General features: G+C 42.5%; 1 protein-coding gene across 1 annotated transcript in view; it reads right to left on the bottom strand.

Moving 5' to 3' along the window:
• LOC109320743 (mucin-5B-like) overlaps positions 1 to 12298 on the bottom strand; it is an 86696-nt gene that overhangs the window by 13861 nt on the left and 60537 nt on the right. Inside the window, exons 28-36 of the mRNA XM_019551001.1 lie at positions 11790 to 11960; positions 9540 to 9599; positions 9171 to 9260; positions 8360 to 8571; positions 6477 to 6654; positions 4696 to 4946; positions 3194 to 3377; positions 2425 to 2620; positions 618 to 796 (exon numbers count right to left, since the gene is read on the bottom strand). Of these exons, the coding sequence (XP_019406546.1) occupies positions 618 to 796; positions 2425 to 2620; positions 3194 to 3377; positions 4696 to 4946; positions 6477 to 6654; positions 8360 to 8571; positions 9171 to 9260; positions 9540 to 9599; positions 11790 to 11960 (1521 nt within the window). The remainder of the gene's footprint in view (positions 1 to 617; positions 797 to 2424; positions 2621 to 3193; positions 3378 to 4695; positions 4947 to 6476; positions 6655 to 8359; positions 8572 to 9170; positions 9261 to 9539; positions 9600 to 11789; positions 11961 to 12298) is intronic.

Below are 12298 nucleotides of genomic sequence, written 5' to 3'. Positions count from 1 at the left end.
TGTTGGTTGCCCCTAAGCATACACTCCCCTGCTTGCCCCTCGCAGATGTGCACCTGGATAATTTTCTCAAAGAGTTTCCCCAGGACCGAGGTAAGACTCACGGGCCTATAATTTCCTGGGTCCTCCTTTCTCCCTTTTTTGAAAATGGGGACTACATTGGTGCTTTTCCAGTCTTGTGGCACCTTGCCAGAGCACCATGAGTGCTTGTAAAGCTGTGCCAAGTGTCCCACAATGACCTTTGCCAGTTCCCTCAGCACTCTGGGGTGGTGACTGTCAGGACCTGATGATTTGAACATGCCCAGTCCTACCAGAAGTTCCTTGACTAGGTCCTCACTGACCCTGGGCCTGGCTGCCCATCTTCCTAAATTTGCCCTGAATGAAGCAGGATAAAAGTTGGAAAGGTTTTGCCGTACTTGTATGAGTACAGAATCATAGAGATGTAAATTGTAGTGTTTCAGCTTTTACCAGTATGGATGCAATTAGATTTGTCTATACTTTCAAGGAAGACTCAAGCCCTGTGTAACTTCTAAAATCAACACATACACAATATATATGTGTAATAGTAAAGGGAGCAGAGTAAAATTACTTCCAGGCCAGAAAACCCTACTTCAGCTCACCACACTCTCCATTTGTTTTGCTTCTCCAGTCAACACAAACCCCTTGTAATCCACACAAAGCAGCATAGGTCTTAAGGCTGTAGCATTCAGTCCTCTGACCCACGGCTGAACATGCATCTCTGAGGCAAGCTGCATAGTAAGCTTGGGGAGGAACTTCACTGTGACAGTCTGTCATATTCCTTAGTAAACAATAAAAATAGGCACGTTTTTCATGGTGGATTTTAGCAATGTCATAACAAAAGTTCAGCTCAGAAACACACTAATCCATGGAGAAAAACTGTCAAGTTAAATATACAACTTTAAAATGTTTTAATGGGAAATGTTCTCCTGGATACCAACCACTAGCAAATCTTTCAGTGGGTGTGTCTCTCCCAGCCACATGGGGAACAGCACGGGTCCCAATCCCCACGCAGCTGGCAGGGAGCTGCCTTGCTACTGGGACTGCTTTCCCAGACATGTGGGGATTGGGACTAGCCCCCATGACCCCTGCCAGTCTGGGGCTGGCACCCGGGGGATCCTGGAGCTCCCCCTGGCTGCTATAGGGGGCAGAGCAGAGCAGAAACAGCTCTAGATTGAACTGCTCCTGTTAGAAGCAAATTTGCTCATGATGGGAGCACATTCAGATGCATGGGGGGGGAGGTGCAGTTTAATGTGCCTGAATTTTCTACATTGAAAATGTAGGTGCATTAACTTCATGTGTAGATGCATGCAATGAAAACTAATCATATATCCCTCTTTAGTAATGATGACCTTTTTCTCATGTTATTTACAGCATCTTGATTTACCCATAGATTATGTAATACAGGAGTGAATCATATAAAGTCTTCTTTGCAATTTTAGTGCAGTAATTCTAGGTACAGATATTTTTGTTTTTTTAGTTTAGTAATCTTATTTTAAAATAATAAAATTATTTAAGAAAATAAACTTGCAGGATAGGCTTATAGCAGTGATTTTAGTTTACAGCCTTCAGACAAAAACAATAGGATACCTACAAATGTTGGCCTTAATGTTCCAAAACTTATCTTCGGCAAAAAATTTAAAATGCCTTAAAAGAAGATGGATTTTGAGAAATCAGCTGTTCAGTATCAACCATTAAAAATCAGCAGTTTTAAGCCTCAGATCATAAATCACTAAATTTAGATCAATTTATTTTACCTTTTATAGGTAGTTCATAGCCAGTGTGGGAAGCACACAGTTGCCTCCTTTTGGGCCTGATCATGTATATCAGGGCTCAGTAACCTAGGGATGTCTGTTCATGTGTGGGATGCCTGCTCCAACTCATTCTAATTAAAATGTGTCGGAGCAAACTCAATCAATTGAGTCTAATTAGAATACTCCAGCAGCCTTGCCATCATGTGTTTTCAGTGTTTCCATATTTCAAAATGGCAGCTCATTAAATAACTCTTAGTTAAAACATGCCAGCTGCCGTTTTGAAGTACAAGATGCTGAATACACAAGATGCTGGGGGCATTTTAATACAAGTGACTCCTGAGAACCACTCTGAATGAAATGCCCCCTACCCTGGAGCAAGCGTATCGATACCCCTACAACTTGCAGACTGGATCTAGCCAACAGAGCCACTGAATCCAGCCTGTGAATGTGGAGCCTCAGTAGCCTTCAGCGGCAGGGGGTTTAAGCTCAGGTGCTCTCCCCAAGCTGCTGCAGGGAGAAGCACCAATCATGAGTGGGTCCTGATTTCCCCCTCCCTCCCCCCCGCACCTCTGACCCAAGGTGAGTCATTCTGGCTTGCAGCCAGGAAGGGTTGTTTACTGCTGACCTGTACGATGCTCATGAAAGCGTGTCTTACCAGATGAGTGCACAAAGAGCAGAAGGGGGGCAAACTCCTTGATCTATTTCAGTCGGAGTGGGTTCTGGGATACTAAATTCACAAGGTCTCTTGGTAAGATCAGGAACTCTCCAGTCAGATGCCATCTCACTGAAGAAGTCTGTAATCTCACTGTTCCTCTTCCTAGCATCATCAGACTTTTCATTGGTGCATGTACCTGCCAGCAATACAAAACAAGTAAAAGCTGAAGAACTCAGGGACTTCAGAGAATTCCTTCTGGAGAGGAAATTACATGCATAAAGACAAGTGGAAAATTTTAATTGGTCTTGAAAGGTATCAAACACAAATGGGCCTTCATTGACTTCACAGAAAGGAGGTGTTTAAAGGAAAAGGCTAAAATAGCTAGTCTGTCATTTATGGATGACAAGTAAAGTGTCAGGTAACGAATTCTTTCAACTTGCTTAAGCAATTGAGACAGTCCTGTCCTTTAAAATGGATTTTGTGAGCCATTTCATGAGCAGATGTGATCAGGAGATAGCAAAAAGGGAGAAGAAACATGCACATGCATACATACATACATACCCGCATACATGTAGATAGCTTCTCTTGAATTCCTCCATTCATCCACAGATGGAGAAGGGAGTAAAAAGAGATTACTTGGAACTCTCTATTACCACCCTCTGTTCCACCGAAGAGGAAGAAAAACATTATAATCTAGCGCTGATAAATCTTATACCAAAACGAAAAAAACAAGAATCTGGAGACATTAATTATATCTGAATACACTTACCACATTGTCCCTCCGTATTGTTATAAAAGGTGTTGAAAGGGAGTTTTATGTAGAACACATTATAGCTATAAGAGACATAAAGTCCTATTTCAGGTATTTCAACAATAATGTAGAGGCCAGAACTGGTTATCTTGATACCGTTCTTGAAGAAATTTGGTACCATCTTCTTACCGTTGAACAGAACCTAAATAAAAGAAAGAGTCCAAATCATTCAGCAAGTGTCATGTTGCTTAATATAAACTTTATAGTTTGGAATGCCTAGGACAAATTATTTTTCCAGATATACTGGCTGTGTCTACATGAGACGCTGACTGTGCAGTAGCCTGTGTCATTTCATACTTGTATAAACAAGTATAAGCAAGTACTAATTGACTGCACAGTAACGACTGTGCAGCCAGTGTCTTGTGTAGGCCACTTAGTGCAAGCCTTTGAAGCTTAGACTGGCTGAGTTTCCACGTGGCTTTCAGGTATTTCAGTTACTAACTGCAGAGAAAATATTAGCAGTAAAAATGATACAGCAATTTACCACAAATTTGATTAGTTTTCACAAGACGGTTTCTCTGAATCATTCATTGTTCTGTGTATGGTCAAGTTTCTTTTGATCGGCCATGGAATAAATCACAAGAAAAGAAACCACGAATTACAGGACACCACTTATGGCTTACCTCCCAACTATTGCTTCCTGGCAAAAGAATAAACCAAACCTCACTGAAGTCAGTACACTGACTTTAGTGGTCTTTTGTGGTCCTTTCTTTCATAGAAAAAAGCCCAAGTTATTATTATTATTGAGGAACATGACACAAACCTATTCATAAATAAATTAAGCTATTCCAAGGCTCTTGAAACAGGTCGGACAGCCCCTCAGAATGACGTCCCTCCATTTATTCAGAAGGCAAGGACAGCACGGGCAGTGATACAGCAAATACCCTTATTTGCTCTGTCAAAGTGTGTCAGCCTTACCTATGCTGGAAGGACTATCTCTAGGTAAAGGAGACTACCATCAGCCTCCAGGCCCTTCCTTCAAACCTGCTGCCATATGTACCCAAATTAGATCTATATCAATTTCAATGGAAGCTGCTACTCATAATTTGAAGTGAGAGAATAAGATCGCATGATCCTGGGTAGTGCCAGTCATAGTGATGGCCTTTGTAGAGCAGCCATCTTTCAGTAGAGGGGGAGCACCAGACAATGTTGATGTAAGTCACTGAACACTAAAAGGACAAAGACAAACAACAAGAAGCAAAATCTTTCCGTTTAAAATCCCCACATTTTACAGATCTTCTCTATCATAAAAACACAGGCCTGCACATTTCACTGAATGTTTTTCAAACAAAAGAAGCCAAATAAAACAGAAGTTCTCTCTCTCCCCCTCTGTTTTTGTTTGTTGTTTTGTTTGTTGTTTTATACTGTAAATTAGCTCTATTCTTAAACCTGGTGGAGCTATTGGCATGGCCAAAAACATAAATGGGAATAATCTAAAAAGGTGATAGAAAATGTATTACCAGGTTGCCTTCTTTTCCATGCTCTACTGCTTGTGTCAGAAGAACTACAGAATCATTATAAAAAATGAAGAGTGACATTGAACAAATGTTTCCATCAACATCACTGCAGTAGTAGTTGTCCAAGTGAATCCAGAAGTTTGGGGAATCTGGCTGGATTGGCTTCACCAGGACATAGGAGCAATTCCCTTTGAAATTGTAATATGTTCCATCGAAGGTCATATAATGCTCATTTGCCCACCCGCTACAAATACCTAGAAACAAAGATAAGCTTAAAGGCTGATTTATTTTAGGGTTCCTGAATGCATGAATAAGCCTTAAGTCAGCCATGGCTGATCTCTCTGCCAACTGACAAAGTTGCATCTTGTCCCACACTGTTTCTTTGGTCAGCTTTACAGTGTGAGTTCCTTGTGACCTTCTACCTCTGGTTAATAAATGTTATAACAGTCCAGGTTTTCAGTTCCTCTGACGTACCCCATGCCATAATGGAAATAAAACGTTTTCTATGATAGGCCCACAAGAAATCACTTACAAAAAGGCAGTCAAGATTTCAGTCTCATAGATACCCCTTATCCCATAGCTAAGCACTTTCTGTAAACCCAGTTTTCCAAACTCACTCACATATAGCCATTTCTTTTCTTTCCACTTTCTATCCTTATGTTGCCTTTGTCCCATTGAGCCTCTTGTTATCCCGCTCATTTATTATTCTTATTCATCTTCCCATTTATCTCCACATCTAAGCAATCTCACATGTCATCATGGTAAACCATATTTTACCTAGAGACATTGTCCCATCTCTACTTCCAATATTTCCTGCCTTCTTCTCATGCCATTCTGCTACATCCCTATTTCTGGCAGTTTTTTTCCATCACCCCTACTCACAGCATTTGCTCCCTTAGAAAATCTTCTGAACATTACTTGTGTCAAGCTACATATTTCTAAAGATGGTTGGTTCTAGTAAGGACTCAACCTAGCTTACATGCTTTACATATGAAGCAAATTGTGACCTCACTAAGCTGAGAATGATGGATAGCAGAATTTGAACTGATTTGGATGTACCATATTTCTTTGTGTATAAGTTGAGATTTGAACCCCCAAAATTTACCCTTAAATGTCCACCTTGACTTATACACCCTATCAGTACTTCAACTGGACACCATGTCAGCATCCTGCTGCACAGGGAGGTGGCATGCTGGTGGTCTCTGGGGAAGCTGAATCGGGCCCCTGGGAGTGCAGACAGTTCGAGGTATGCCACTGCTGCAGAGGAAAGAAGTGCTCCCCCCACAGCTCAGAAGCTGCCCAGCCTGGCAGCAGCTTGTCCTCTGGTCATGGTAGAGGTGGGCAGGCTCTGCCAAAAGCAGGATCAGGCCCCTGCCTGAGTCATGCAGGGTGAGGCAGCCCCTTCCTGGGTCATGCCAGGCATCCTGCTACCTACCTGCTTAAGGCAGAAGCAGTGAGGAGCCTGATCCTCCTTTAGGCAGAGCCTGCCCGCCCCCTGCCCTCCCCTCCCCACCAGCAGCTGGGGGGTGAGCTGCCACCAGGCTGGGCAGCCCCTGAGCATGGGGGGACCCAGTTCTTCCCTCTGTGGGGGTGGCACCCCCTGGGCCCAGCTGCCCAAGCTACAAGGCACCCAATTCAACTTCCCTACAAGTCCACCTGGGCTTCCAGTGCCTCGCACTCTGAGTTATACAACATATTGATGCGTACACTGTAAAATATGGTACTTCCCTTGAGCTCACTTTAACACCTCACAAAATTTGTAATCTTGTTGCCATGTTACTTACACTTGCACTCAAAGACTTCACAGCAGCCAGTTTCATCAAAGTATTTTGTGAATGGGAAACCATTGACACAGAGTTTTGATTGCCGAAGTGGGCAGTCCGCACTGGTCAGTTTAATATTGTTTCCTTCTCCCAAGCAAGTGGCAATCTGGCAATTTCCAAAGGTCCATGACTCATTAAACTGTTGACAATTTAAAAGAAAGAGGTGAGACTATGCATAGGAAATGAACTTACTAGCACTCTAAAAATTACTGGCAGAGAGCATAGGCAGCTCAGTAATACAACTAGCCTGGCAGCATTCATGATCTGTTGAGGTTTTGTTTTGTTTTTTAATTCTCAAAATCTCATAACAGTTTACAACAAATAACCATCAATGAAGCCTCAAGGCCTATTTCTGTACTATAAAAAAATTCTGTATCAGATCCAATATTGAGATCATGACCACTCCTGAATTTCAGTGGTCCTAGTTGAGGGAATGTTTTCCAACATTAATACTTATACGATCCTGCCCACCTACCTTCTAACACCACCTACCTTTTAATGGCTTTGTCTTGATAGTCTGGTCTTTACTTCCTGTCCTATGTTACTGTATGGTTTTGCAGTATTCTGACTGACTTCTACTTTCTTCAGAAACCTAGCGTGTCAGGGATGGAGGAGGACCACTATAACTATTATTAGGCCTATGTGAGTAGGCAGCTATTTGATTTGGCTTTGGATCCAGGATCTGTTTCCCGCTTCAATATAGCCGAAGCATCTCCAAAGCTTCGGAGCTGCCTTGGAGATCCAGCCATAGGGTATAATGGGGAATCAATGAAATATCTATAACTTTCTTGTTTTTTGTCTGCTTTGGATGAAACTTGCAGGGATGGTAGCTGCTGCTGAGTGCATGAAGCCTGCCAAGTTTCAAGAAGCTGGTGCAGAAGTTTGGGGGGAACTGCACCCCAAATTCTTGAAAGCAACATTCATGTCATGTGTATATGTTATACTACAGAGAGGTTAAAACTGCAGGGGTAGTAGCCTCTGGTGAGGCCACAAAGCCTGCCAAGTTTCAAAAAGATAAGTGCAGGGATTTGGGGGGAACCGCACCTCAAGCTTCAGACAAGCAAAACTCGTGACATAGGTGACACTGTGTGTGTTAAGGCGCAGCAGGATGAAAGCTGAAGGGATGGTAGCCCCTGCTGCGGCCACAACACCTGCCAGCTGTCAAGGAGATCGGTGCAGGGCTTCTGGGTTCTGGGGCCCTGCACCTCTAGCTGCTGACAGGCAAAACTCATGATATGGGTGCTTGTGCAACAGACTGTCTCTTTCTTGGAGCAGTTGATGGTCTGTATCAATTATTTCCTCTCTTTAGTCTGTGGCTTTATAGGTGTTAATCCTTGCTAATTAACATGTTACCCCCCTGCAAGTTTCATCCAAATCAGACACAAAACAACTAAGTTATAGATATTTGATTGATTCCCCATTATACCCTATGGCTGGATCTCTGAAGCAGCTCTGAAGCTTTTCCAAAATGGTTCGGAAGCTCCAAACCACTTCAGAAGGCCTAAAGAAGCCAGCACTTCAAACTGGACATGCTGCTTCGGACACCAAAACATCTGAAGCTTCTCCAGATCTGAAGCACAGTCCAAAGCCTCATACAGCCCTGACTATTACCTACTTCAGTGGGAATTTGTAATTGCTCATTTGTAGAATGTCAGATCCTGGTCATGGAAATATAGCAGTGCTGTTGCTAAGACAGCAGTTTCAAGTAGTATGCAAAAATGTTCTGCTTTTCCATTGCCTAGATCCCAGGGTATATGGTTTGGTGCCAGCCCCAAGACACATCACCCTAAGTGATCATGTTTGTGTCCCATCTGTGCTTTGATACATTATTTTTGCTCACTTACCTTTCTTGGAGGAAGAAGATCAAAGCAATCAGTCACCAGAGGTATTTTGGGAGTAGACACCGTAGTTGTTGAAAGAGGTGTGTAGGTGCTATGGGATTCTACTCCTGCTATTCCTACACATTTGCCCTGGATTCTTTCAATCTGGCATGATGCATTACATTTGGAGTAAATACACTGATCTGAAGCATTAGTTGTCTGAGATATGTTACTTCCTGCAAGACCAGAAAAGTAATTGCTAGGATTCCATGAGTCTGACATACTTTCCCAGAAACTTTGGTTTGAGCTACCAGTTCCCATGTTGTAGTGTAGCACTCTTTTCCCACACTAGCTACAGACTGAGCAGCACATTTTACTAACTTGAACTGAGTCACACTTAGTTGTGACTACTGGCAAAAATAGTGAATCTGCAACTAATCTGTATCTACCAGCTTGGCCATGGCTGACATCATTTCAACAACAGAGACTGGGGAAGGCTATTACTCATTCAACATTTAACTCTTCTGCTCACAAAGAAGTATCTTCCTAGGAACTGCATATGCATATCAAAGAGCAGAAACTGGCCTCTCAATAATGTGGGATAGCCCTATTAAGGGAATAGAATAACCACAAAACAGAGTCAAGAGACTAGGTGTCTCAGATGTATCAGATCCTAGTCTGTTACAATGAAAAAAATCAAAGAATTATTATTATGAAGCTATGGTACCTGAAAAATGAATACTTCCTTACTGGTAAGTGTTCTGCAAAACATTCACAGTTTATTCACAGAAAAAACAGAATTTACCAAGATGAAAACAATTAGATTGCTTCTTACCTATAGCAATCAGCTCCCCATTTACATTGCAGAAGCATGGGATAGATATTGCAGGTGCTGGTGTTGTAAGAGGAATTACTGTAGTCATTCCTATGCATATAACAATTGAAAGTAGGTAATATTTTACTCCCATATTTTGGATCTGAAAGTGCTACATTAAATTCCCCTTGTCATTTATAACATTCTTTATCATTCCCATAACTGGAAAAAGCTGAAGACTTATAAAGGGAAATAAAATTAATTAGCTTTCCATTCCTTGGGTCCCCCCTTTTCTTTTTCTTAAAAAATAAAACAAACAAACAAACAGAAACATCCCTCTTTCCCCTCTCCCCATCCCTGTTTGCTCTTGCCCATGTTCTTGAATCCTACCTGACTTCCGTGTCTTTGGGGAACTAATGCCTGGTTTCTGGACACCTGCAGGTGTGGACCCTGCCAAGTTGAATATATGCACTTTATTCAGATCATATTTCACCACAGTGCTTCAAATTTTGTCTTGGAACTTCTCCTTTCTTAAGTATTATCCTAGTGTGCATCCTAGCACAGTTATCGTCATAGATAAGATACAGCAAAAAGTCTTTTAAGCACTTTGTCTAGCCTTTCAAATATGTTCTCAAAAACACTTAAGCAATGCAGCTAAGCTTTTCCCAGTGTATTAGGCTTGTGCGAGTAGGCAGCTATTCAATCCAGCTTTGGATCCGGCCGCTTCAGATGCCAGGGATCCAATCTGGAGCTCCGGACTGGGTTCCCACTTTGATCCAGCCAAAGCAGCTCTGAAGCTTCAAAGCTGCCTCAGAGATCTGGCCATAGGATATAATGGGGAATCAATGAAATATCTATAATTTTGTTGGTTTTTGTCCGATTTGGATGAAACTTGTAGGGGTAGTAGCCTCTCATGTCATGTGTATGTGTGGGGTGGGGTAAAAATTGCAGGGGTGGTAGCCACTGGTGAGGCCACAAAGCCTGCCAAACTTCAAGAAGATCAGTGCAGGGGTTTGGGGAGAATCGCACCTCAAACTGCTGACAGGCAAAACTTGTGACATGGGTGCTTGTGCAATCGACTGTCTCTGCCTTGAGGCAGTTTATTGTCTGTATTGATTCTTCCTTCTCCTTAGTCTGTGGTTTTGTAGGTGTTAATCGTTACTTATTAACTGGTTACATTAGCTAGCAACTGTGTATTGAGCTGGTCCCTGAGTGAATCATGATTGACTGGTAACTGGTAACACAGTGGCTTAGCAGCCAGGCCTGCAGTAGTTCCACCCCCCCCATCTCCCACCCCAAGACAGACATAGTAGCACAAGCACCCATGTCACAAGTTTTGCCTGTCAGCAGCCAGAGGTGCAGGGCCCCAAAACCCCCCTGCACCTATCTCCTTGACAGCTGTCAGGCTTCATGGCCGCAGTAGGGGCTACCATCCCTGCAGCTTCCATCCTGCTTCCCCTTAACACACACAGTGTCACCCATATCACGTGTTTTGCTTGTCAGCAGCTTGAGGTGCAGTTCTCCCGAAACCCCTGCACTAATCCTCTTGAAACATGGCAGGCTTTGTGGCCTCACCAGGGGCCACCACCCCTGCAGTTTTCACCCCACTGTGTTGTAACACATAGACGTGACATGAGTTTTGCTTTCAGAAATTTGGGGTGCAGTCCCCCCCAACCCCTGTACCAAAGTTCTTGAAGCTTGGAAGACTTCATGCTCTCAGCAGAGGATAGAATCCCTGCAAATTTCATCCAAATCAGACAAAAAACAACAAAGTCATAGATATTTCATTGATTCCCCATTATATCCTATGGTCAGATCTCCAAGGTGGCTCCAAAGCTTTTCCAAAGCACTTTGGAAGCTTCAAACTGCCTCGGAAACCCTGATGAAGCCAGTTCTTTGACCCAGATGTGCTGCTTCAGACGCCGAAGTGTCTGAAGCTTCTATGGATCTGAAGCACGGTCTGAAGCCTTGCACAGCCCTACAGTGTATATTTTGTTACTGATTTAACTATAATTCATTGAATTGAAGGAGGAATAACATATTTACTTTCCTCCCTGAATTTTTTCATTTCTATTCTGGTTTTCAGAACATTAACCAGCCCTTGACAAAATCATATCAAAGCTTTATTTTCCCCTCCCTATTGTTTCTTGTGAGATGGGTGCTTTTTCTAGTGTGCCTTACATACGGAATTTTTCACAAAGTGCGAGACAGCTAGTGATACATTTCTATGCTGCTGTGATCCACTGGAAATTGCCTGACAGTATGACAGGAGGTGAGAAGGATATCAGGAAAACAAGGTTCAGAATAAAAAGGTGGCACTAGAGCCATGAAATATTTTGAACTGTTTGCATATATACTCCTATCTAAATTGTACTGGGAACTTGCCAGATTTCTAGGACTGGGGTTCTGTAAAAATATCATAGAGGTACCTTTGCCTCTATCTCTTTAGTTCTTCGGTTCTGTAGATCAGAGAACCTGGCATCATGTCTCAAATTTGTACTCTCCTGCATTATGTGTCGACCGTAGCCCTGTACAATTATTGTACAAAAGGCCTTTTTTAAGGAGGACGAATCTTGTCACAATTGAAAGTGGTTTCTTTATACTAAGTAGAAGACAACAGATCTCATATAAATCTGGTACCTGACATTTCTATGGCAGGTAGTGTTGTAGGTAGTACTTCACAAGGGATGAATGTTCTAATGATATTTCCATTAGGACCACAAACAGCTGTTCTGCATCTCCCCAATTCTGTTTTATTGTAGATATTTGCATTTAAGGTGTAGGTCTTCTCATGGTAGCAGCAGAGGCAGTCTGACACAATGAGAAGGAAATGCAGTAAAAGGAGGAAACACATCATTATGAACAGATATAAAAGATAACCCTGAATTAGGTATAATTCTTTCCCAAACTATCAACTCTAAGATAAAAAGATGCTCAAGTGTGATGTGGCTCCTGCATATGCCACGATAGGTGCAGAGCTCATCCCAGTTTAGGCCTGTACAAAGTGGCTAGTATTCTCTTTGGATTTGGATTTGGATTTGGATTTGGCCAATTCGGGGGACAGTAATTTGATTCAGTGATTTGAATCACTGTCCAAAATTGATTCAGCTGAATCAGATTTGGAGATTTGGCCACTGCTGAATTGTCTG

This window comes from Crocodylus porosus, unplaced genomic scaffold (genome assembly GCF_001723895.1).
Source record: "Crocodylus porosus isolate Cpor-Errol unplaced genomic scaffold, CroPor_comp1, whole genome shotgun sequence".
NCBI lineage: Eukaryota > Metazoa > Chordata > Crocodylia > Crocodylidae > Crocodylus > Crocodylus porosus.
The sequence above is the reverse complement of the archived record's forward strand: the minus strand, read 5'-3'. Positions and strand labels throughout refer to the sequence as shown.